Source organism: Heptranchias perlo, chromosome 21 (genome assembly GCF_035084215.1).
Source record: "Heptranchias perlo isolate sHepPer1 chromosome 21, sHepPer1.hap1, whole genome shotgun sequence".
NCBI lineage: Eukaryota > Metazoa > Chordata > Chondrichthyes > Hexanchiformes > Hexanchidae > Heptranchias > Heptranchias perlo.
Genome location: NC_090345.1, coordinates 12,564,150 through 12,590,778, shown reverse-complemented (window position 1 = coordinate 12,590,778; position 26,629 = coordinate 12,564,150). Strand labels below are relative to the sequence as shown.

The 26,629-nt window shown below is 40.7% G+C and overlaps 1 protein-coding gene across 1 annotated transcript in view; it reads left to right on the top strand.

The window, feature by feature from the left end:
* The first annotated feature begins 224 nt into the window (after positions 1-224).
* cusr (Copper-only SOD repeat protein) overlaps positions 225-26,629 on the top strand; it is a 112,443-nt gene continuing 86,038 nt past the window's right edge. The window contains exons 1-3 of the mRNA XM_068002098.1: positions 225-300; positions 519-2,598; positions 14,531-14,630. Of these exons, the coding sequence (XP_067858199.1) occupies positions 237-300; positions 519-2,598; positions 14,531-14,630 (2,244 nt within the window). The 5' untranslated portion in view covers positions 225-236. The remainder of the gene's footprint in view (positions 301-518; positions 2,599-14,530; positions 14,631-26,629) is intronic.

Sequence of the window (26,629 nt, the reverse complement as noted above, 5' to 3'; positions counted from 1 at the left end):
CCAATAAAAAAAAACTGTACCGGTTATGTTAAGTTAAATGAAACAAAATAAAAACAAGCTTTAAAATCTTTCACCATTCAAAACCACATTCAGACAGCCACCACTCAGGCACCTTTGTGGGCTGAGCAACATTTCAACTACCCAATCGCAAGGCAGTTATTCGAATACGATGAGCTATAAAACAAACCCGTGAAAGCTCGAAGTCTTGCGTTTGGTTAGGAATCTCCATACATCGTATGCTTCATTGGAGCCCCTTCATCATGGCTTTAACGTGGAGCGTGCTACTTGTTGCAGTGTTCGGTAAGTAAGTTTTATTCTGTGCAGTACTTCAACTTAATTTTACAATACTTTGCTTTGAGTTGTCAGGAACCAAACAATACTTCAGTGCTGCAGTGTATCGGGATGGTTCGTTTAAGTTTTTTTTTAAACAGTTAACGTGAATAGATTTTTTTTTGTTAATGAAGCTTTTATGCCACAGTATAAGGTCGGAAAATAATTAGATTTTATTTTTTTAAAAGGATCGGTATCTTCCGAACGCTACATAGCTGATATAAATATGGCAGGAATTCAGGGGACAGTGGAGTTTAACACCACTTCTCAGTGGATCCTGATAAATTTGCCGGCGGATTGCGGCCAATTTAACATTTCCTTACATGAATTTCCTGTCATGTACGGTAACTCCGAGGACCCCTGCAACGAGTCAAACATCGGTGAGAAAATTTATGGATTCATGGCAAACAGTACGAACGGGACACAGATGGAGAGCCGGCTTTTCCAGATCAAATCTGACCTCTCAGATCTGTCAGTCACCATTGACGGTTGTCGAAACGCAAGCAAAGCGTGCGCCACTGTATGGAAAGCAGGGAACACCAAGACCTGGCAGGGGAAATTTTTCTCCTCAATAGCCGGAGATATCTACATCCGCCAGAATGATGAGAGCTCGGCAAGAATACTGACTGATCTGATGGCGATCAACATCAGCAAAATGGAAATGAACGCGTCTGTCTACCTGGAAGTAGGGGCAGCGAGCTGCACCCCACCACCACAGGCAAACGGGCCAAAAAATTGGACATTACTCGGCACGTTCAAAGTGGGCACCCCTTTAAACCCTGTAAAAAGTCGCAGTGATGGGGTCATTTTACCAGCCAGGACCGCCAAACAATTCCTGCACATGTACGATGGCACGGAGTGGTCTTGCGCGGAAGTTCGGGCGGTAGAAGCAAAGCAGGTCTGGGCTTACATAGATATGAAAGCTGTCAAAGGAACTTTCAAGTTTCGTCAAGTTTCCCCATTTGATACTACTGACTGCACTGTGTCTCTGATGAATCTGCGACAGATGGCCAGTGCCTACCATGTCCATAATTTCCCAGTGCCTCAGCGCCGTACTCCAGGAGACAAGCTTTGTGGTAATGATAATCTAGGAGGACACTGGGATCCATTTAGGAAGATTTCTTCCAGTCCTTCCTATCCCCAAACCACAAACGAAACCCATGATCAGTATGAAATAGGGGACTTGAGTGGAAGACATGGCTTTTTAAAAGGGCTGGACAAGTTTGACAGCACTTTTAAGGACTGGAATCTCCCATTGTTTGGGAGGAATAGCATTGTTGGCCGTTCTGTAGTCATCCACCACCCCAATTCATCTCGATGGCTGTGCGCTACAATTGAGTACCCTGGAGAAGTTATAACAGCAGTAGCCATATTTAAGAGCCCAGTGGCAGGAAGAATCATTTTTCGACAGCTGAAAAACAATCCCTATTCAGACTTGTCCATTTTTATAGACCTTTCTTATACCAACTCATCTGCCCCAACAACAGTTGATCATCCTTGGCACATTCATGAATATCCCATCAGCTCTGAGTTGGATTCTGACGCAAATATTTGTTTAAGTACCAAGGGGCATTTTAACCCTTTCAAAGTAGATGTTGGTAGTAGGTATAACATGGAGTGCAGCCCGGACAGCCCTTTCCGATGTGAAGTTGGAGACTATGCTAAGAAACATGAAGCAATAAAGCTCACCAACCATACTAGAGCAGTTGACACCAAGTACTTCTTTACTGACAGCACTTCAGCACTTGCTGGGCCACTGTCAATTGTTCCTCGGTCAGTGGTCATTCATGGACAAAATCTCTCAGCTTTTCGCTTAGCTTGTGCTAATGTAACCTTTCTTCGCCCAGCTTCAGTGGAAATTGATTCATGGAGAGGTGTTGAAAAAGTAAATGGAAATGTGGCATTCAAACAACTTTCTGATTTAGACCGTACTATTGTGCAGGTTAATTTAACAGATCTGAATGGTGAAACAGGAACTTATGAAATCCAAACACTTCCCATCAAAACTGGTTCTTCTAACACAGATGCCTGTTCTGACACTAGTATTGAAGACCGTTACAACCCATTCTATGTGAATGGATCTCTGTCTCCTGCACCAGGCAATGGTACAGTTGACCAGTATGAAGTTGGTGACCTCAGTGGGAAATTTGGAACACTGAATGGTCTGAACCAAACAACTGAGAAGTATATGGACATGAACATGCCCTTGTTTGGACCTCACAGCATTGTAGGACGTTCATTGGTTATTTATCGGACAAATGGATCGCGGTAAGTTTTACAAACTTGTCAATTTTTGCTGCTTGAGGCTGATTGAATGGTTCACTACTCTTATTGCTCGAGACATTTTAGGCTTTGGATTATAGGTATCAAAAAGTATTTTTTCTTTTCTCCCAATTTATTCCTGTCTTCAAAAAGGTGTCTCAGACAGGGATACAGTTCCACGGACACTGGCAGCTAGCTACTCACTACCTTGTCCAAGCGGCTGGTCTTTATATGTGTAATCTCAGATAGTGAGTGACAGCAACCTGCTGAACTTTGGGGCCCAGTCCTGTTTTCACCCAATATCCATCATGCATACTTTCCATCAGGGGTCACTGGATAGAGATTAGGAGTGAAAGATCTAGCTAATTTTTCTCCTGCTAACTTTGAGGCATTGGTTCAACCGTACTGCCACCCTGACTGAAACTTGATAACTTAGCACAAACCAGGGATCAAACACAGGACTTTCTTGATCTGGTATGGCTCAATGGATTTATTCATTGCGCTATTGGAACAGTCAAAGGCCATTTAATATAATAGCTTCAGGAGCATTACATAGACATCTACTGCTAAGAAATGTATGTGTTCAGGTGCATACCCACAATCTCGGAAACCTCTACACGTTCAGGTGTAAGATATAAATTATATGTGCTCTCTTCCTCCAGTGTTGTGATATTTAAATAGAAATTTTGTCTCCCAACTTCTTTCCTGACTCTTGCTGCTGAGTCAAAATCTCCTCTGCTACCTCACTTAACTCCACTATGCTGCCTGATTGCTTGTCCAGCATCAAGTTGTGCTTGAACCAGAACTTTCCCGAACTTATTGGGCCAGATTTTGTTGTGAGCAGCAAACGTTTGTTAGACTTGCACTTGCCCATAGACTGTCCATGGGGTATAGCAAGCTGCTGTCAGCGGGAGATCCAAACAGTGCGGCGCCCTCTACAGGGCAACTGGGACTTGTGGGAACAGGGCAAGCAACTGTGTATCTCCTTAACCAATCAGATTGAAGAATTGTTAATGAGCAGTGCAGAGTCTGAACCAGGAAGTGTAAGTTAGAATAGTGAATTCAATGTCAAATCAGGCAAAGAAAGATTGGATTTAGAGAGAGAGATAAAAGAGACAGAAAGAAAAAGGTAAAAAAAAATCTCCAACAACAATTAAAAGCTGAAGGAATGTGACTCCAGACCTGTAAAAGTTAATTTTTAGTGTGAGAGAGGTCTTTTGCTCAAACTGGAATCACAACTAGATTCTAACACTGTAAAATATAAGAACATTTGTTGCTCAATGTTACATGATCATGTTTCCTTTTTCTGGAGAACAGAGGCTGATACTTAAGCTTGTAAATCCATGTGATACTGCAGCACCAGGCCAGATGGTAATTACTTTGATACAGGTGAATCAATTGGTTTGGTTGGCATCTTTAAAGTTGGTGTGTCATACATAAAATATGAAACTTTGCCTGTTATACAGGGTAATGTATAAAGTGCAGAAGTGGAGGTTTTGGGAGACTAGATATCATGGCTTAGAAATTGGACTGCGCCTGAACCGGTGCTGCACACTCTGCACGCACCTAATGAGGACCACGAAAAATTGGTCCGCCAACCTCACTTGTTTATTATTGGCGATCTGCAAGTGTCGGTCGCAGCAAGATCAGCCGAGATCATTACGATAGTCTGGGGGGCAAATGGGAGTGGAGCGAATGGCTGTTCTGGATGTCTGTGGAGGAAACATTATGGCGGGTGGTGCACTTCCGCCGTGGAATGAGCACACTCACGCCATCCAGCATATACTAAAATGATACAGGGGCTTAGAGGGTTAAATTATGAGGACAGGTTGTATAAACTTGGCTTGTATTCCCTTGCGTATAGAAGACTGAGGGGGTGATCTGATCAGTGTTTATAATGTTAAAAGGATTTGATTGGACAGATATGGAGAAACTACTTCCTCTGGTGGGAGAATCAAGAACAAGTGGACATGATCTTAAAATTGGAGACAGGCCATTCAGGAGCAAAATCAGAAAACTAGGACAATTGGAGCTTTCAAGACTGAGATAGGTTTTGCCTCTATTTGCATCTGCAAAGGGCCTAATGTCTGTTTCAGGTGCCCGCCAAGGATACTGACGGAGGAGCCTTTATGACTTGTGGTGTGGAATGCACATAAGCAAGCCGCACGCCATATTAGATGCTTAGGTGCCCGTTTTATTCCTGTAGGTGCAGCGTGGTCCAATTTCTGGACCCATTATAGCAGTAGAAGTGATCGGTACTAGGGATATATAAACATATATTACACTGTGTAGGTATTTATCTTGTGATCACCATGTCATTTAGGGGCATACACATTCTGTTGGTCTGTGGGAACTAAAGGTACAGCCACATTAATCATGGGTTTAAGTCTTGTATCATAGCATATGTTTTCCAATAACCTATGCCCAAATCTGTTACCAAATCCAGAGATTAGGAAGGTTATATTCTGAGATATTCAATTAATGCAAGGACACTTAGTGGATTATTCTGTATGTCCACTTCCTCTTGTCTTAAGTATTGCATACTATATGAAAGCTAGCATTATTTCAAGAATATTTTAATATTACATAGTGACCATCAATGTTTGGGAGTGTGTTACGAGATAGTGACACGTTGATTCTGTGCTCATGTGATTTGCCAATATCATCTGACTTCTGAGATGTATTGCATCCTTGAAACTTGCACCATTCTGTATTATGTTTAGAACATTAGTGGATCTCCGATTACGTTGTTCACAGCGAGACAGGATACAAAATTGGATTGACGACAGAAGACAGAGGGTGGTTGTAGAGGGTTGTTTTTCAAACTGGAGGTCTGTGACCAGCGGTGTGCCTCAGGGATCGGTGCTGGGTCCACTGTTATTTGTTATTTATATTAATGATTTGGATGAGAATTTAGGAGGCATGGTTAGTAAGTTTACAGATAACACCAAGATTGGTGGCATTGTGGACAGTGAAGAAGGTTATCTAGGATTGCAACGGGATAATGATAAATTGGGCCAGTGGGCCGATGAATGGCAGATGGAGTTGAATTTAGATAAATGTGAGGTGATGCATTTTGGTAGATCGAATCGGGCCAGGACCTACTCCGTTAATGGTAGGGCGTTGGGGAGAGTTATAGAACAAAGAGATCTAGGAGTACAGGTTCATAGCTCCTTGAAAGTGGAGTCACAGGTGGATAGGGTGGTGAAGAAGGCATTCGGCATGCTTGGTTTCATTGGTCAGAACATTGAATACAGGAGTTGGGATGTCTTGTTGAAGTTGTACAAGACATTAGTAAGGCCACACTTGGAATACTGTGTACAGTTCTGGTCACCCTATTATAGAAAGGATATTATTAAACTAGAAAGAGTGCAGAAAAGATTTACTAGGATGCTACCGGGACTTGATGGTTTGACTTATAGGGAGAGGTTGGATAGACTGAGACTTTTTTCCCTGGAGAGTAGGAGGTTTAGGGGTGATCTTATAGAAGTCTATAAAATAATGAGGGGCATAGATAAGGTAGATAGTCAAAATCTTTTCCCAAAGGTAGGGGAGTCTATAACGAGGGGGCATAGATTTAAGGTGAGAGGGGAGAGATACAAAAGGGTCCAGAGGGGCAATTTTTTCACTCAAAGGGTGGTGAGTGTCTGGAACGAGCTGCCAGAGGCAGTAGTAGAGACGGGTACAATTTTGTCTTTTAAAAAGCATTTGGACAGTTACATGGGTAAGATGGGTATAGAGGGATATGGGCCAAGTGCAGGCAATTGGGACTAGCTTAGTGGTATAAACTGGGTGACATGGACATGTTGGGCCGAAGGGCCTGTTTCCATGTTGTAAACTTCTATGATTCTATATAAAGAAAGGACTTCCAATTTTATAGTGGTTTGTTATGTCTCTTAAACATCTCAATGCTAGAGTGAGTTACTTTGTTATGCAGGCAAATGTGGCAGCCATTTTGCACTTAGCAACACCCCACAAACAGCAGTTGGATGAATGCTTCATTGGTCAGATTTTGGTTGTGGGAGGGACACTGGGAGAACTCTCTATGCTATCTTTCACTGTCACCCGTATCACCAGAACAGATAGATGAGGTCTCACTTTAACATTTCATTTAGAGGATGGCACCTCCAACAGTGTGGCACTCCCTAAAATATTCAACTGAAATGTTAGCCTGTATCGTGTGTTCAAGTCCTAGAGTGGGGTTTGTACCCTCAAACATCTAACTAAGCCAAACTGACAAACATGCTGTTTCATATCCGCATTGTAGTATGCGATACAGAAAGCATTGAATAATAGACTTGGTGATGAGAACAGTGAATAAAATTTTAATCTCAAGTAGTTTCAGTTGCAAAGGTAAGACATTCTATAGCTTAGTTTTGTTGAAGTCCAATAATAAATGACAGCCAGCACAGATTTGTTAAAGGCAAATTGTGTTTAACTAACTTGATTAAGTTCTTTGATGAAGTGACGGAGAGGGTTGGTGAAGGTAGTACGGTTGATGATGTGTATAAGGACTTTCAAAAGGCATTTGATATAGTACCATATAATAGACTTGTTAGCAAAATTAAAGCCCTTGGGATTAAAGGGGCAGTGGCAGCGTGGATACAAAATTGGCTAAGAGATAGAAAGCAGAGAGTAGTGGTGAACTTGGAAATGTATTGCCATTCCTTCATCGTCACTGGGTCAAAATCCTGGAACTCCCTACCAAACAGCACTGTGGGAGAACCTTCACCACACGGACTGCAGCGGTTCAAGAAGGTGGCTCACCACCACGTTCTCAAGGGCAGTTAGGGATGGGCAATAAATGCTGGCCTTGCAAGTGACGTCCACATCCCATGAACAAATAAAAAAAAATGGTTGTTTTTCAGACTGTTGGGAAGTATACAGTGGTGTCCCCCAGGGGTTGAAATTAGGACCACTGCTCTTTTTGGTATGTCTTAATGACCCTGATTTGGGTATACAGGGCATAATTGCAAAGTTTGCAGATGACACGAAACTCAGAAATGTAAACTGTGAGGCGGATAGTAACAGACTTCAGGAGGACAGAGACAGACTGGTGAAATGGGCAGATGCATGCATGGCTGATGCAATTTAACGCAGAGAAGTGTGAAGTGATGCATTTTGGTAGGAAGAATGAGGAGAGGCAATATAAACTAAATGGTACAATTTTAAAGGGGGTAAAGGAACAGAGAGACCGGGGGTGTATGTACACAAAACTTTGAAGGTGGCAGGACAAGTTGAGAAGGCTGTTTTGAAAAAAAAAGGATACGGTATCCTTGGATTTATAAACAAAGGTATAGAGTACAAAAGCAAGGAAGTTATGCTATACCTTTTATAAATCACTGGTTAGGCCCCAGCTGGAGTATTGTGTCCAATTCTAGGCACCACACTTTAAGGCCTTGACATCCTTCCTAGAGAGGTTGCAGAGGAGATTTATTAGAATGGTACAAGGGATGCGGGACTTCGGTTATGTGGAAAGAATAGAGAAGCAGGGGTTGTTCTCCTTAGAGCAGAGAAGGTTAAAGGGAGATTTAATAGACGTGTTCAAAATCACGAAGGGCTTTGATAGAGTGAATAAGGAGAAACTGTTTCTAGTGGCAGAAGGGTCAGTAACCAGAGGACAGAGGTTTAAGGTAATTGGCAAAAGAACCAGAGGTGAGATGTGGAGAAATTTTTTTACACAGCGAGTTATACTCTGGAATGCACTGCCTGAAAGGGTGGTGGAAGCAGATTCAGTAATAACTTTCAATGTCCAAGGGTATTCAATATTTAGGAAGGACAGGCAAAATGGAAAATAAGGTGATGTGGCGTTGTTAGTAAAGGATAAAATCAGAGCAATAGTGAGAAAGGATATTGGCTCAGAAAATCAAGATGTAGACTCAGTCTGGGTAGAGTTAAGAAGCACCAAGGGGCAGAAAATACTGGTGGGAGTTGTCTACAGGCCTCCAAACAGTAGTGGTAATGTAAGGGATGGCATCAAACATGAAATTAGAGAGGCATGTAACAAGGGTACTATAATAATCATGGGTGACTTTAATCTCCATATAGACTGGCCAAACCAAATTAGCAATAATACTGTGGAGGATGAATTCCTGGAGTGTGTACAAGATGGTTTTTTTTAGACCAGTACGTTGAGGAGCCAACTAGGAAACAGGCTATCCTAGATTGGGTATTGTGCAATGAGAAGGGGTTAATTAATAATCTTTTTGTGCAGGGCCTTTTAGGGAAGAGTGACCATAACATGATAGAATTCATCATTAAGATGGAAAGTGAAGTAGTCCAATCCGAAACTAGGGTTCTAAATCTAAACAAAGGAAACTACGAAGGTATGAGGAGTGAGTTGGCTATGATAGATTGGGGAGCTTCATTAAATGGCATGACTGTGGATAGGCAATGGCTAACATTTAAGGAACGAATGCATGAATTGCAACAGTTATACATTCCTTTCTGGCACAAAAACACAAAAGGAAAAACGGCCCAACCATGGCTAACAAAAGAAATTAAGGATAGTATTAGATCCAAAGAGGCGTCATATAAAGTTGCCAGAAAAAGTAGCAAGCCTGAGGATTGGGAGCAGTTTAGAATTCAGCAAAAAAGGACCAAGAGATTGATTTAAGAGGGGAAAAATAGAGTATGAGAGTAAACTTACAAGAAACATAAAAGTGGGCTGTAAAAGCTTCTACAAGTATGTAAAAAGAAAAAGATTAGTAAAGACAAATGTAGGTGCCTTACAGTCAGAAACGGGAGAATTTATAATGGGGAACAAGGAAATGACAGAGCAATTAAACAAATATTTTGGTTCTGTCTTCACAGAAAAGGACACAAATAACTTCCCAGAAATGCTAGGGAACCAAGGGTCTAGTGAGAAGAAGGAATTAAAGGAAATTAGTATTAGTAAAAAAAAAATAGTGCTGGGGAAATGAATGGGACAGAAAGCCGATAAATCCCCAGGACCTGATCATCTACATCCCAGAGTACTAAAAGAGGTAGCCATGGAAGTGGATGCATTGGTTGTCATCTTCCAAAATTCTATAGATAATGGAACAGTTCCTGCAGGTAGGAGGATGGCAAATGTAACCCCACTATTTTTTAAAAAAGGAGGGAGAGAGAAAACAGGGAACTACAGACCAGTTAGCATAACATCAATAGTAGGGAAAATGCTGGAGTCTGTTATAAAGGATGTGATAACAGGACACTTAGACAATATCAACAGGATTAGACAAAGTCAACATAGATTTATGAAAGGGAAATCATGTTTGACAAACCTACTGGCGTTTTTTGAGGATGTAACTGGTACAATAGATAAGGGAGAACCAGTGGATGTGGTGTATTTGGATTTTCAGATGGCCTTTGATAAAGTCCCACATAAGAGGTTAGTGTGCAAAATTAAAACACATGGGATTGGGGGTAATATACTGGCATGGATTGAAAATTGGTTAACAGACAGGAAACAGAGAGTAGGAATAAATGGGTCTTTTTTGGGGAGGCAGATGGTGACTAGTGGGGTACCGCAGGGATCAGTACTTGGGCGCCAGCTGTTCATAATATATATCAATGATTTGGATGAGGGAACCAAATGTAATATTTCCAAGTTCGCTGACAACACAAAACTAGGCCGGATTTGAGTTGTGAGGAGGATGCAAAGAGACTTCAAGGTGATTTAGACAAGTTGAGTGAGTGGGCAAATACATGGCAGATGCAGTACAACGTGGATAAATGTGAAGATATCCACTTTGGAAGGAAAAACAGAAAGGCAGAGTATTATTTAAATGGTGATAGATTGGGAAATGTTGATGTACAAAGGGACCTGGGTGTCCTTGTACACCAGTCACTGAAAGCAAACATGCAGGTGCAGCAAGCAGTTAGGAAAGCATATGGTATGTTGGCCTTCATTGTAAGAGGATTTGAGTACAGGAGCAAGGATGTCTTACTGCAGTTATACAGGGCCTTGGTGAGACCACACCTGGAGTATTATGTGCAGTTTTGGTCTCCTTATCTAAGAAAGGATATACTTGCCATAGAGGGAGTGCAGCGAAGGTTCACCAGACTGATTCCTGGGATGGCAAGACTTTCGTATGAGGAGAGATTGGGTTGACTAGGCCTGTATTCACTAGAGTTTAGAAGAATGATAGGGGATCTCATTGAAAAATTCTGACAGGGTTAGACAGACTGGATGCAGGGAGGATGTTTCCCCTGGCTGGGGTCTAGAATGAGGAGTCACAGTCTCAGGATATGGGGTAGGACATTTAGGACTGAGATGAGGAGAAATTTCTTCATTCAGACGGTGGTGAACCTGTGGAATTCTCTACCACAGAAGGCTGTGGTGACCAAGAAGGAGATAGATAGATTTCTAAACACAGAGGGCATCAAGGGGTATGGGGAGAGAGCGGGAATATGGTATTAAGATAGAGGATCAGCCATGATCATATTGAATGGCGGAGCAGGCTCGAAGTGCCGAATGACCTGCTCCTGCTCCTATTTTCTATGATTCTGTGATTTTCACGTCGGTTGTAATTTCAGTATGAAAACTGGTGTATCAAACAGTTGACTCATCTCCATTTGGCTCCACTATCTCCACCAAACTTTTTTCTTTACATTGGTGTCAGTGGGCCACTGGTTCCTGAAGCACGGGTCTTGAGCAGCTTCTAACAATATCAATATAAATCTGCCAGATTTGGTAACTCTGGATGCCAGATTTTTTTTTAACCATGATGAAGCAGATGGTTGAGTGGGGCTGATGCAATTGTATTGTGTTGGTTCAAGCCTAAATGTTAAACCCGTTTTCAGAATTGCCATTAATTGTTATGCATGTTTGGAAACAGCAAAAAAAATTCAGAGTACATTGATACCAGCATCAGGTGCTGTTACCCAATTTTCCACTACTTCTATTGCACTATTCTATGGTTACTAACTTTATACACCCAGCAGAAAACATTGGCCTTACTGATTAATGTGGATGGATTTGGAAAGGTTGCAGTAGTTCCGAGTGATACTGAAGTTGGAATCAGTACACTGCGAAATCTTACACACCCATAAATCTCTGGATTGAAACCCTGAATCTTTTTTAATGAGGTACATTTGCCAGCTATGTAAAATATGTAAAACTATTGCATTATTCATTCTTAGTCAGATAATATAACAATCATGTAGTCTATCAAATAAGGCCACTAACTCATAGTGATTAGGTCTCAGAGGTGCTCTAGTTTCCTATGAAACTAACAGCATCATTAAACATGTTCATGACATACTTGCAATCTATGATGCATCATGTACATATGCAATTCAGGAAAATGTTAACATTCATTAAGGTCTTTACAAGACTTGTTAATGACGTCTCATGACAAAATAGTGCCGTTTCCAACTGGGAGAAGTTAGCAAGCAATCTGATTTGGAGTTCACAAAGGATAAGGTATCACCTAGCATTCAGGGAGTAAACCATGGACTTTTGTATAATGAGCCATGCACCTCGTAGGAGAACAGACTTCATAGAAGAGTAGCCATAAAGAACAAAATCTATCCCAGGGATTGGGTCAATCACAATAGAAGTAGTCACCTTGATCTTGCAGAGGAAAGGTTGCTGATCAGGTTCAGACTCAATCGGTCGGCTGTGACGAAGTTGGGCCATTTAGTGTAACATGAGCACTTTTGGGGCAGTGAAGGTCACCATTGCCATTCACTTCTGCACAAGAACTTTCCAGCAGTGTTGTGTTAATCAATTAAAACAAGGAGGAACGTGATCACTGATTAAATTTACATCAAGTTCAGCAATGGCCAACAATATCAAGTCAAAAGATAGCAACAGTTTTATTTACATTACTGGGTTTCCCAAGGCGCAGGACGTTAATGACTGCATCCACATAGCCATCCAGTAAACTGAAATAGGAAGGCTGTTGCACCATCAAGTGGTATGTGGTTGCTTGCAAAATAAATGTGCATCAGTGCACTCTTCCCAGGGAACACACATAACGCCTACATTACGAACATACGAAAATGACGGACACGTTCTAGCATTATATTTTATAAATTCAAGCTCCTAGAGTGGTGCTTCACCTGCTTGGAGCGTATATCAGGAATTCAAATAGAGTGAATGTCTGGGGTACTTAAACAATGCTTCGGGCTCATTTTAGAGGTACCGTCCAAAGAAATTTGGCAAAATGGTGACCATCTGCAACATGCTGCACAATATTGCTGTGGACAGAGAGACCACCATGGACATGAATGAGGACAAGTAGCAAGCCATGGAAGAAAATCACAATCAGAAGTATGGGACTACGAGCAGCAGTTAAGCACAGACAAGGAGATTGACATGTCAGGAGTTGATTGACTGACTTTAAATTAACTCAGCATTTGGGATGTTTGTCTTGGCATGGGGGCATATGCCAAGTGATTGTAGTGCCTTTTGTCTCAACTGAGGTTTTTAGACAAAGGCCATCATTGGATCTCAGAAGGATTTTGTAGCTAACTGGTGCTGCCTCTTGTGCTTAAATAAAGAAGTATTGACCACATCTGAAAGGTCAATCAAATGTATTTCCTTTGTAACTGTAACAATGTAGCTATTGTCTGAGCCAATAACTTTCATTAGCTGTTCAAATGCCATACAGCCCATAATTATCTCTAGCTTCATAACTCACCCTGGATCCATTATCGCGTCTAACATTGGCTGGCTACATGTTCATACAGGTTCTATTTTTTTACTGAGTGCGTCTTCCCTGTGTTCCTGTTAGGAACATAGGAACAGGAGTAGGCCATTCAGCCCCTCGTGCCTGCTCCGCCATTTGATAAGATCATGGCTGATCTGTGATCTAACTCCATATACCTGCCTTTGGCCCATATCCCTTAATACCTTTGCCAAAAAGCTATCTATCTCCGATTTAAATTTAGCAATTGAGCTAGTATCAATTGCCGTTTGCGGAAGAGAGTTCCAAACTTCTACCACCCTTTGTGTAGAAATGTTTTCTAATCTCGCTCGTGAAAGGTCTGGCTCTAATTTTTAGACTGTGCCCCCTACTCCTAAAATCCCCAACCAGCGGAAATAGTTTCTCTCTATCCACCCTATCTGTTCCCCTTAATATCTCATTTGTGCATTACTACTGACTTCTGTCTCTGCTAGCCTATGTCGGTGTGCATCCTTTGATGAAGGGGAACAAAGTGGAGGGGAGGATAGACAGAGCTTTTGGAGGTATCAGCGGATTCAGAAGGGTCTCTACTTGGATCATTGTCATACATTGATAGACCAGCATCAGTGTCTTGAGATGTTGCTGCAACAAACACTATGCTTTCTGAGAAGTATTGTGCTGCCACTTGTGGCGTCATTGTGCTTCACAGATGCTGCTGATATTGGTGCCAGCTGGCATATCCCTCTCTACCTGACGCATGTCACGTTCTCTTATTCTCCAGTGATCTCTGTGAATAGATTCCATGATCTCTGAGAAGAGCCCGCCAGACAATAGTGAGTTCTGCAAAATTCTCACAGTTGTCTTTAATCTTTAACCAAGAGAATCAAATCCAGCCCTCAGGGCTTTGAAATTTGATTTATACTCTAGTTTTGGCATTGATGGGAAGTGATTTCTGCTTTGCACTAATGCTATGCTTGTGGAGTGTAAACGTATCCTAAAATTGCATTCATGTTGGATCCATTTTATCCCTCAATTCGTAGGTTCTATGTTGAGTTAATTTCTTAAGAAATTAATGGGTATTTGATTAGGGAAAGGATTGAAGACTATAAGGCTAAATCAAACTATACTCTGTAAAATCCTATAGTTCCCCAGTCTTGTTAAAATCTGGATATTTAGAAGGTTGCCATGAGAGTTGGCACACTTTTTTAAAATCAAGAACTGAAGAATAATTAGGTGACCTGTTGTACTGATTTTGACATGCTTCTAATTTTATTTATTTTTTCTTTTGGTTTCCACGATAATGCTGATGTTGGGGGGAAAAGTTTACAATGTGCAAATCTGCTTGCTGTGAATGCTACAGACGGAGAGTATATTCAAGCCAAGGCGGTGTTTAATGGTACGGTGAAGGGAACAATTACTCTGGTAAGGCTATGTTTTTTTTTCAATTACTTTTTTTTCCCCATTTAAAGATAAGCTGGTTCCCTGACCACCTGCAGCAATGTTATGGAATTAAGAACAGGCACAATGTGGTCATTTACATCTTTGTGATTGGTTCAATAATGTACATCAAGTTGCTCCTATAAGAAAACAAACGTGCAATGCAAAATTCCCATATCGTTCAGAAAAAGGTCCAAAAAAGACACGTATTTATCCTGAATTAACATAATGCTACATTTATGAATGGACATGGAACCAGTCTAAGTAGAAGACAAAAGGCCTAAAATTCCACTATTGTTTTGGGCAAATGTTGGGCATTTCTAGTGTAGGGGTCAGAATTTGGAATGTAAGCCAGATGCATTAGAGTTATACCCTTCTAAAATATCTAATAAATTCTGGTGGAACGAGGTGCTGGCAGAAGATATGCCCGCCCCAAAGTGGTGCATCTATGGAAATGACAGGATAATGAGAGTTGCTGTCCCAGAAATCCGGTCCTTTACACCAGAATTGCACCTGACTTACAGCTGTAGAAAACGAAAGCTAAGTTATATGTGTGACTTATCAAACCCATGATGTGCCCAAAACTGTACACAGTACTCCAACTACTAAGGTTTGGTATAGGCTCACCATTACATCTCGACAACTATATTCTATTGGGTAGAAGTTAGGCTGGGCCCGTTTTCGCTCGAACCGAGGATCGATAGAAATTGTTCCTCGGGCCTCATCAGCACACTTGGAACGAGCCGGCAGCTTATCTGACAAGAAAAAACAATTTAAGACTGCCTGGCACGCTGGCAGCAGTCCTTGGGTATTTCCCGGTTGGGGGCGGGTGTTGGAACATGCTACCGGGGAGGGCGCAATCATGCCACCTGTGGAGTCAGGAGAGCACTCCTCCTCCTCCTGGCTCCAAAAGAAGCCTATCCAGAAAGATAGGACAGGTGTGACTCCCTGAGGTTTGCTGCGCCTCTCTTAGCTTTATCTGCCATCCTTCTCTCCCAGGTTGCCTGCTTCCTTCAGTGCTGCCATTTTTTAGGTGCTCAAGATCCTGCAGCATAAGTCAGACACAGGAAGCCCGACAGCGGCAGAAATTCTGGCGGGACCCAGGAATGCTAGGTTTCTGCTCAGAATCCCACTGGTTATTTGCGCAGGGGCCTGGGATGGGTGAAACTTTTTGTCTGCCCCAAACATGGGTCCTGATGTCAGGGAGCAGAGCTAAGGGAAGGCAATTTCTTTGGCTACAATTTCCCTATCACTGACCTGCTTGGATTCTGGGATAAACCTGGCATGCAGGTCTACTCAGCTATGGAAATGGGAACACCAAGCGGTCCTATCCTGGATCCCCACAAGAAAACCGGCACAATGCTACTTTTTGGCTCCCTTATAAAGGGGGCTGTGGAGTGAGCACTTTGCCAGCACTGCTTTTGCTGCACCCCTCCTCTGTGCCATAGTGGCCCAGGCATTGGCATTCAAATTAAGCGACGCCGACCTGAGCCCGGATACTCCGGCAGAGTCAGGCGTGTTGGGAATTGCTGTGCTGTACTTCTGCCGATGGAGCGGGCTGAGGATTTTCGACCCCTGTGGCTCTGGTATTTTCTCTTGGAAAGTTTTTCTTACATTGCAAATGACTGCCTTTGTCTCTTTTATACTTTTAAAAAATGATGATATAGACATTTACATTAGTGCATAACAAACACTGGAGACGTGATCAATAGGAAGCATATGCCGACCTATAGTTTTCATGGTATTACTAACGGATCTCCTGTGGCATTGCTTACTGTGAGTCAGAGTCACTTTGCTTTGCTGTGTTGTGCACAATATATTGTGGGCAGTGATTTATGGTGACTGAATAAGTCAAGTTACCTTTTTTATAGAGTATTTTGAGGCTGTTAGTGGTATTTTTGGGTTTGAATTCTGTGACCATATACATTTTCCCTTGAAAACACGAAATCAGTGGCCTTGATTACTGTTTCATGTTCACTTATTCATATACTGAGTTTCACCTCTTTTAAACGCCAATATAAGTAGAAAAATTGTAGGAAAGATACAGTACATTGCAGATATTTAGAAGTTGTGTAGCAGCACTGGGAGGTTGGGGGGGGGGGTCATAAACGTGAATAGAGGTTTTCCTTCAATCTTACCTTGTCAAAGTATGGCATTACTGTAACCTTGGTACTAGTTGGTCATCAATTAGCTTTATTTCATTTAGCACTCTGAATAAACTCTTAGCACATGTAGGTTATCTGTCAAGGAGAGCAACTCATTTTTAATTTTGGACAAGCAATTGTAATTCCTTCATTCTATCCACTCCTCACACATGTAGACAAACACAATAGCCATTTGGTGCATTGCAAAATCCAATTAGATGATCAATTAATCTTTTGTGGTGTTGTTGGTTGAGGGAATAATGTTGGCCAGTACAGCAGGAGCATTCTCGGTTCTTCAAATAGTGCCACTGGATTTTAAATCCATCAAAAAACTTATGAAGGACAATACCTTTGACCAATGTAGAACTCTATCAGTATTACATTGGAGTGTTAATCTAGATTATATGCTTTAGCACGTTGGCCCAAAATGGCCTCCTTCTGGATAGTGGACTGCATTGTTAACTGACAACATTTCTCTGGAAGGAAACATGATGGCTCCATAGAAATAATTCTTCCCATTCCATGGCTGCTTGTTGGCTTTCCTCAAAACATATATCTATTCAAAGTTTATGTAAAGGTGCTAGGTGGAGTAATTTAGATTAATTTACTAAGCTTCACTTTATCAGCTGTGGTTGGCACCACTTTTAACCAACCTGATCTGCTAGTTGAGCTCTACGTATCCCACAAGAGCCTTTCTACTCTTTCTCCTGAATACTGTTGGATTAATTTCCAGTGATATGTGGAGGTTGCTGAACGCAGAAGGAAGAGGATCTGTCTTGCAGGATTGTCTTCATTATTTGAAGAAACATTCTCCACACATTGTGCTCCCATCTGACCATTCCTTCAGGCTTTGCGGAGATTTCACAGTGATATTTCATTTCAGCCAGTTCTCTAATAATATATAGCCACTCAAATATACAGCCAGTGCTTTTGTGCCATGTGGGGAGCCATCATCTGATGCTGTCATGTGCCAATGTAAAAATGATCATAAAGCATATCACAAGGCTTTCCCAGAACGTTTCCAAGCTTCTCTCGATTCCGGGGTTATGTGGAGGATGGAGAATAAAGACCCAGCACTAATATCATTCACCGTGATGGGCATAAAAATAAGTCATGAAGCAAAAGCCATTTGTTGTCTTTTTAGATGTCAGTATTTAAAAAACTCATCTTCCCATTTCCTTTCAGATATTCTATTGTTGATAATTCTTCTTTCTATTTCTTTCCTGACTTCAAGATGTTGAATTCCTCCAGCTAATTCCATTCTCATAATACATTGTTAAGCACTCAACTCCCTGCCACCATTCATACTGGTAAAACGATTAAAATTCAATCACACGGTTTAAGTTTGATTCTCCTGCTATTACCTCTTGGCAGAAGCTTAGAGTGTACCATTAGGTTTCAAAGCAAGTTTCTCCCTCCTTCTGGCCAGGCAGCAGACATTACCTGGAAAAAGGGATGGTCTGTACATTAGATCAAGGATAAACCAAAAGTAAAACTTGCTTATAAAAATGATGGCTTGCTGTTATCACAAACAACAATGGTTGAATACAGAAAAAAGTTCATGTGTAGAACAAGTTTGCCTTTTCAACATTTCTCTTTTTGGAGTTGTCTGTATCATAACAATCTACCTTTTATGAGTATAACCACTGTTGTGATTGTGGTAATTTTTTATTTTTAAAGTGGCTTTATCACCTCCTGGATCATCTTGTTTGGAAGACTTCACTGCCATGCTGCCTCTTTGGCATCAGCAACAAATTTTCACTTGTACTAGTGTCATATTTTATTCAGTGTGAACATTTTTACCTTTTACTTTTAATGAATACTAAAAAAAATTACATAGTGGTTGGGACTGTGACACGCCATCCATCATACACAAAGTAAAGATTTTTCGAAGGCACTTCAGTTTCATTTCCACACACTCTAGCTAACACTGGAGCCTTAGTGGATGTTTTTGTCAGCATGACTTGACTTGATTGTTGTAACTGCACTGCCTGTGAGGTTTCGTAAACATACTGGAGAAATGAGTCAGAAGATTTGGGTAACTATGGAATGGATATTCATGGTGACTTACTTAAAACTACAGCTCTACTGAGGGAAAAAAAACCCTGCAGTGTGCCCACATCATACTTCCACATAATTTCTTAATAATTGTCATTGTGATTCATAAGAATATAAAATCATTTTTAGGAACAGGAAAAGGCCTTTAGGCCCAACAGGCCCTCCATTTTATCCATCTGCCTTCTCCCCATATCCCTTCTCTCCTTGGGGTAGATTTTCAACTTGGTGCCCAGGCATGAAATTAGCATTGTGGATCGGCTTTTCTTTATTGAAACTGCCTGATTTTCATTTCCATTCCATTTCCAATTGGCAATGCCAGTTTTATGTCCGGGCAGCAAGTTGAAAATCTACCCCTTTATCGCTTCAGAAACATATCTAGTTCCTGGACTCACTTTTTTTCTTCCAACTTCCACATTTTTAATTTGTGCCCTCTGGTATTTGAACCCTTTCCAGTAGTGGCTTGAATCTCTTTCAAAATTTTAAATTAGGTCACTGTTAAATCTGCACTTTTCTAGAGAAAACCAGTCTCATTTTTCATCTTTCCTTATAAGTTGAATAATCTTTGTTGCAGGCCTGTGTACAATTTCAAGGACAATTACACCCTTCTTATGATTAGATGACCAAATGCACACACAGTGTTACAGACTGAGTCTGACCAATACCTGACGCAACAATACAATCACTTTGATTTATAGTTTATTCTTCTGGTAGTACAACACAGGACTTTATTTGTATTTCTTACTGTAATCAAGCTCTGGGCTGAAAATGTCATAAATTTATCTGCTTTAACCTGTAGATCTCCTTCTTGACCAAGAAGCTGTATGACACTTCCATCCCACACATGGGGGCTGAATTTCCATGGATCTTGGCAAAAGATCTATGGAAACCCCAGATGTTTCTCCAGGGTTTCCATGGATCTTCTGCTGAAGTTACAGCGGACGATTGGGAGAACCTCCACAAAAATTCACTCCCAAGCTCTCTTGGTTTCTTGCTCATATAGTATTTACTTATCCACACTGAACTGCAACTAACACCTACTGGCTCACTCCATTGTCCTGCCCAACATTTATTCCTCAACCAACATCACTTAAAGAACAGATGATCTGGTCATTATCACATTGCTGTTTGTGGAACATTGCTGTGTGCAAATTGGCTGCTGCGTTTCCTACATTATAATAGTGACTACACTTCAAAAGTACTTAATTGGCTGTAAAGCGCCTTGGGACGTCCTGAGGTTGAGAAAAGCACTAGAGAAATGCAAGTGTTTCTTTCTTTCTCGTCAATATAAATAATCTTTCCCTTTTCTGCCTCTGCTTTATTGTTTCTCCGCTTCTATTTGACCTTATTTCTGCAATGCTTGCTATTCTTTGGCCCAGTTTCTACAAATGTGTCAAAATGATCTTGGCTGTTAATCTGTGGAATTCTTTTATCTCAAAGGCAATAGTGGCATACTACATATCAGTTTTTAAAAACAAAATACTGCTCATTCCTTGTCAAATTAAGACATATTAATCTAAAATGCCAGACATTTCTGTAAACAGATGAGACAATGGAATATATTCATAGGTCCTGAAACTTTCTTTAACAATTCCAGGCAAATGTTTGAGAAAGGGAGTTGTTTCTCAATTGTAAAATAGATATCATCATTTTTAGGCAACATTTCTACACGAAATTGCTTTTTGCCTATTTTCAAAATGAACTGGTCTGCTGATGCATCATACAAGACATTTTTACCAATTATCCAGCCCTTGACTTATTTTCAAATACATTTGCAATTTAGCTGACTGACACGTGACTACAGGAAAGCTCCTCTTCCTGGAACATCTGCGTAAGCAGGGTCAGTGAAAAAACTGCCTCCAATGTTGGGGGGGGTGGGGAAGAACAGAGTCGAGTGTCAAAATCTGCTACACTGATTCAAGTTGCCCAACATCCAACCTTGCAAAAACATCCCACTATCTGTGTTCAGCCTAGCAGCAAACAGACCCGCCGACTTGGATGATTTTCATGGGAATGAGAAAATTGACATTTAAAAAAAAATCGCTTGGTCATTTTGTATTTGTAATCATTTTTCACCTTAACATTGATCCCGGCATAAGTGCTAGGATCGGCCTACTGGGAATCTCCCCTGTTGACCCCGCCAGACTTTCCAGGTAGAGGATGTTCCCTATTTTAATAATCAGGATGGCATCCATGGCACTATGACAGGGGAGGCTGCAAAATGCAGTGGTGACTGCCTGCTTTGGGATGAGGGGGTTGTTTCCAGGGTTCCCCTTGGAAACATCCTGCAATGTGGTCCATTGCCCAGTTTGTAAGGAGGCCAAGAAAATTAAATGTAGTGAAATTTCTTTGAGGGTACAAATCATGACCCAGGCCTGGACACGTATGTGATGCTTGCACTCCTCTAATGGCTGGTAAATCTTTCACTATACGTGACGGCTGCTGCTGTTCCACCAGGCCCTGAATAAGGAAACTCCCATCTTGGGAATCCCTCCCCTTGGCCACACCCCTCTGATGTGGGTGACCTTGTTTGGGGTGGTAGAAGGATTTCCTCCAAAACAAGGCCCCATGGAAACTGATGCCAGCAGGATTGCATTGGAAGGGCTACAGATTTTCAGCCCCAGTATATGTCCCCTGAGACTTCCCTTTCCCTTTAAATAAAAAAAAAATTATGTACAAAAAAAACAAATGAAATTTGAAATACACTTTCAATACATTCAATTTAGACTGCTCCTGTAGATTCTAGAATCAGTTCTGATATAACACTGTGGTAATATGATAATTATCTCACTAAAAAGGGGTATTGAAGGCAAAGTAATTACAAGATATTACTGTCGAATTTGGCTGATAGATCAGTTGTGTTTTTAATTAAAGGTATTTACACAGGTTATTCTAGCGAAGGTTCAGTGATTCATTGCAAATTGATTCCTGCCTGATAGGATTTAGGGGTTCAACATTGTACTGGAGACAGAATGAGTACATTGAAAATCAGAAATAATATGACTGGTGATGTGTCAAAATCTTAATTTATGGATGGCATAAAGTCATTAGTTTTAAAAAAAAATTACAATAATGAGCTGATGGGCTGAGTCCCATTGTACAGTACACCACCAAGATTGAAAAAGGTAGTAGAGTTGATGAAGTTAAATCAAGAAGTGATGATTAGATGATAACAAGCTTGGACTTAAAAGACGATTGGCTATTTGAATAATGATTATATTTGTACTTCATCAGCATTTGAATTCCTTGACAAAAAAAAGTTATATAAAATTAGATTGATAGCCACGGGTAAAATAATATTCCCATTCCCGTGGGAACATGCTGTTGGAAATGAATAACAGTTCTACTTGCTGTATCCGTATCAGTGTTTTGTTGCAGTATTTTGACAAGGTGTGCTTTTAAATGCCATTGAAGAGGTAATTTTAGCCACAATGTTGCTAAAAATTGAGATCCATAATTATATATGAAAAAGGAAGATGGCTCATTTATTTTCCATTATCATGTTGATGTTTTGACAGATTAATTACAGTCAGTTTTCAGACTGGTGTTTAACTTCTAAACAAAGAAGGGTGTACTGCACACTAACTCTTGGGATTTGGAGAGACAGTCTCTTTTTGTTGGTGAGGGGAATTGGAGCAAAATAAAGACAGAATGAGTCAGCACATATTGAACGCCAGAGAGGTGGTTTGATTAGGAGAGAGGGACTGCAGTTTTGATTAGTCTTCAGTCTACCTTGTCGTATCAGTGAGGAGAGCATTTGTGTGAGACAAGGGCAATAAAAGCTATGAAGCTCAAGTGTGGAAACAAATATGCTTTAAACACTGAAAAAAGAATTTCTTAAAAAGATCCCATGGGTCATTAGGGTTTTCACCTAATTGTGAAATAAACAATGCCTTCCAATTTTAACCTTAAATGTCTTGTAATTAAATTTTTCCTTAAAATTGCATCATTTTTCTAGGTTTTTTGCAAATTAATATTTTTCATCTGTGAAGATCACATATTGGGTGGTCAAGATTCACATATTTGGCATTCACGCATGCATTTTATTTTTCTAAATGAGCCATGGCATACATGTCACATATTACTCTAATATCTATCTGTCTTTCTATTATTAAAAGTCTTATGTGTGGTGCACACTTCTTTTCTGCAAATCTTTTATCCTTTTGTCATGATTTTTTATTACCCTTTTATGTCAACATTTATAATGGGGAAAACCCCATAGCAAGGTGTCAACAATTTTAAGATTAAAAACTCCTTGTATCAGCTTTGTGTCACATGTGGTTATGTTATTAGCCCTATATTATTTAGTTAGAATCAACAGTGCCTAGTGGCACATGAGGCAACCCATTTCTTTCACTGCTGTTTGTCCAGAGCATGATATTTGACTCCATTGGAGCATCATCTTGCCATGCATCCAGCAGCTCATAGTTCTCCATAGTTGATATTTATATTTGCAACTCTGCAACTGACTCATATTGTCTCTGGGTTGTTTCCATAACAATGTAGCCTTGTGGTCACTAGGTGGCTCCGTGACACGAGGTTGGAGTTGCAGGCCTAGCAGTGGAGGTCCGGTGGTTCAAATCTTTCAGGTCAACCCACCATTTTGCTTTTTACCCTATTTTGGGGTATTTTTTGCTGTTTATCAAGTGATTAAATTCTGATTTTGGAGTTTATCATCCAGTAAATGGGACACCCAACACCTCCTGCCTGTGATGCCCCGAGCTCCACCTACTAAATTTTTAAAGAACGTATTGCTATACAAACATTTAAAGTCATTATACTATACGTTTAAAGTCAGGCAGTGGCTATGGGGATGGTGGCAGCAGCAGCAAAGATAGAATGGGGGAATTCTTTCATTGCTGCTTGCTGTTCCATTCATTTATTGGTTTATTGTTAAATTCATTGTTTCATGAATTTATCAATTAACCAGTGCCTGCTTCTCCATTAATTTTTTTTGTCAGTGTATCCCCAGGTCTATTTATTTATCGTGGATGCTTGTTGCTTCATCAATTTATTGATTCATTGTTGTACTTGCTACTTTATGAATTTATTGATTTGCTGGTGCCTACCACTTTGTTAATTTATTGGTTTGTTGGCATGCTTGCTGTTCTATTCATTTTTAATTCACTGATGCTTGCTTCTCCATTAATTTATTAATTGACTGGTACCCCATCACTAATGTATTGATTTATTGATGTGCGTATAGTTCCATTAATTCACTGGTGCCTGTTTCCGCATACATTTATTGAATATTGTGCCCACTAGCCCATGAATTTATTAATTCACTGCTTCCTGCCTCTCCACTACTGCTGCCTACTATGTTAATTTTGAATTAATTGCTGTACCTGCTGCTGTATTCATTTATTAATTAGGTGGTGCCCACTGCTCTATGAATTTACTGATTCACTGGCGGCCAGTGCTCTAGTGATTTGTTAATTCACTGGTGCCTGCTTTGCTGTGCTACAGTGTTTACCAGTAACTTTTTGTTGTTGACATCATCATCAACATGTGATTGATATTGGATTCTGCGATTTGAATTTTCTTGTTGCGATTGTATAGTTTCCAAAAAGTCAAAAACATATTTTGTTGCAATTTAAGTTCCAGTTTATTCCGTTTAATTTTTAATCTCCATGTTATTAGAACACCCTAAAACGGAAGTTACTGTTATACCATCACATCCTTAGGAAACATTGAGTAAAAAAGTTTTAAATATAGTACAGGTCTTGACTCCCTGTGTGCAGTGCTGCAGTGGATCATATAATAAACAATATAGAATTATATGCACACACTCTCTGGCAGTATTACTCGCAGTAACTTAGATGATTTGTAAGGATCAAAGTGCTATACTCTGTAATGCACAATGTAATATTCTTCTAAAGTGAAGCAGTGTCCCTTTAAGGCCACAAAGTCTGATTGGTATAAAACACAGGCTAAGGTCAGAAATTAATTGCCATTTGGTCAGTGGACTCTACAGATTGTCAGTTTCAGACTGCAGATCAGAAACACTTGGCATTTTAAGATTGTTTTGCATCTGTAACAAAGTGTGGCATCTGGAGTGTGAGGTTGACGTGTGCTACACTTACCATTTTTAACATATCTGTCTGTCTATATATAATTTAAAAGACTTCTGTCTGGTGCACACTTCTTTTCCACAGACTTCACTTCTGGTTGTTACAATTTTTAAGTAAAACTTTTAGGTCACTAAGTATTTTGTAAAGTTGCTACTTAAACATTTATAACAGTAATCCCAATGTGAATATTTGTACAATGTTAAAACCCTATCTACCTGTCATGTTGTAGTCACAGGCTTACCATATTTATTGGCACTATGGTAAGTCACCAGGTCTGCCTGCCATTTTGTTTCTTTTACCCAAAGTTTTCCTATTTACCAAGTAAGGCAAGTTGATTTTTTAATTTGATAAAATACCTTCGTGTGACGAGCGCCAGCCGTGGCTCAGTTGGAGCACTCTCGCCTCTTGAGTTAGGAGGTCGCAGGTTCAAGTCCCACTCCAGAGACTTGAGCATAAAATCTAGGCTGACACTCCAGTGCAGTACAGAGGGAGCGCTGCATTGTTGTAGGTGTCGTCTTTTGGATGAGACATTAAACCAAAGCCCTGACTGCTCTCTCGGATGGACGTAAACGATCCCACGATCCTATGTAGGAGAAGAGCAGGGGAGTTCTCCCCGGTGTTCTGGCCAATATTTATCCCTCAACTAACATCACTATAAACAGATTATCTCGTAATTATCACATTGCTGTTTGTGGGACCTTGCTGTGGGCAAATTGGATACCGTGTTTCCTACATTACAACAGTGACTACACTCCAAAAATACTTAATTGGCTGTAAAGCGCTTTAGGACGTCCTGAGGTCGTGAAAAGCACTATATAAATGCAAGTCTTTCTTTTCTCTTTCTTTCTCTCTTCCCTCCCTTCCTCCTAGGGTTGTCAACTCTGATTCTGGGAGATTTCATCACGTGTTAATTGTAGCCATGTGATTTATATAAATTGTGTTAATTGTATTCACGTGGTGGGTATCAATTGGGGACTCTCATATCCATTTATAGGAGGGAGCTTATCTGGGGGGGTTGCACAGTATATACGGTGGATCTCTGTAAATAAAGGGTTGGAATCAACTGAAGACTAGGATCTAGTATTTTATCCTTCACCACCTGGCTATCTGACTTTTTACAACATGGCCACCTGCCTTCAATCAACCCGCCCCCACACTCCCACCATTGGTTGCCCAACACATCCAACCTCTTGCCAATGGAATGCAAACAGACTCTTTGTTGCCCGATTGGATGATCCTTGACCCTCAGTCAAACAGCCATATTCACCATCACCAATATTTTTATAACTAATAAATGAAAGTATTCGAAGTAAATGAAAAAAAAAGTACAATTTTTTTAATGCCACTTAATTTTTCCCCAGGTTGCTCGCAGCAGTGTCTGGAGATTAATCTTTAATTACTGGAGACGCCAGGACAATTTGAAAGGGTTGGCAACTCAACTCCCTCCTCAGTTTCTTTCTCTCCCTGCTGTACTCTTCAACTTCTACTGGTCACACAATTATTTTTAAAAGTGTCTGTAGCTCATGTACTCGCTCTTCTCCCTCTGACCCTCCTCTCCCTGGCCCAAAAACTAGCCCTGCTGTTCGCCTGCTTCTTCCTTTGCCCCACAACTGTACAAAATCATCGTTGCGGCTCTCCTTCTGCAGCTGAGTCCGCACAAAAAGTAATGGAACTCCATAATCCCACCCCGCAGCTTTTTGGGCCCTCTAGCCCA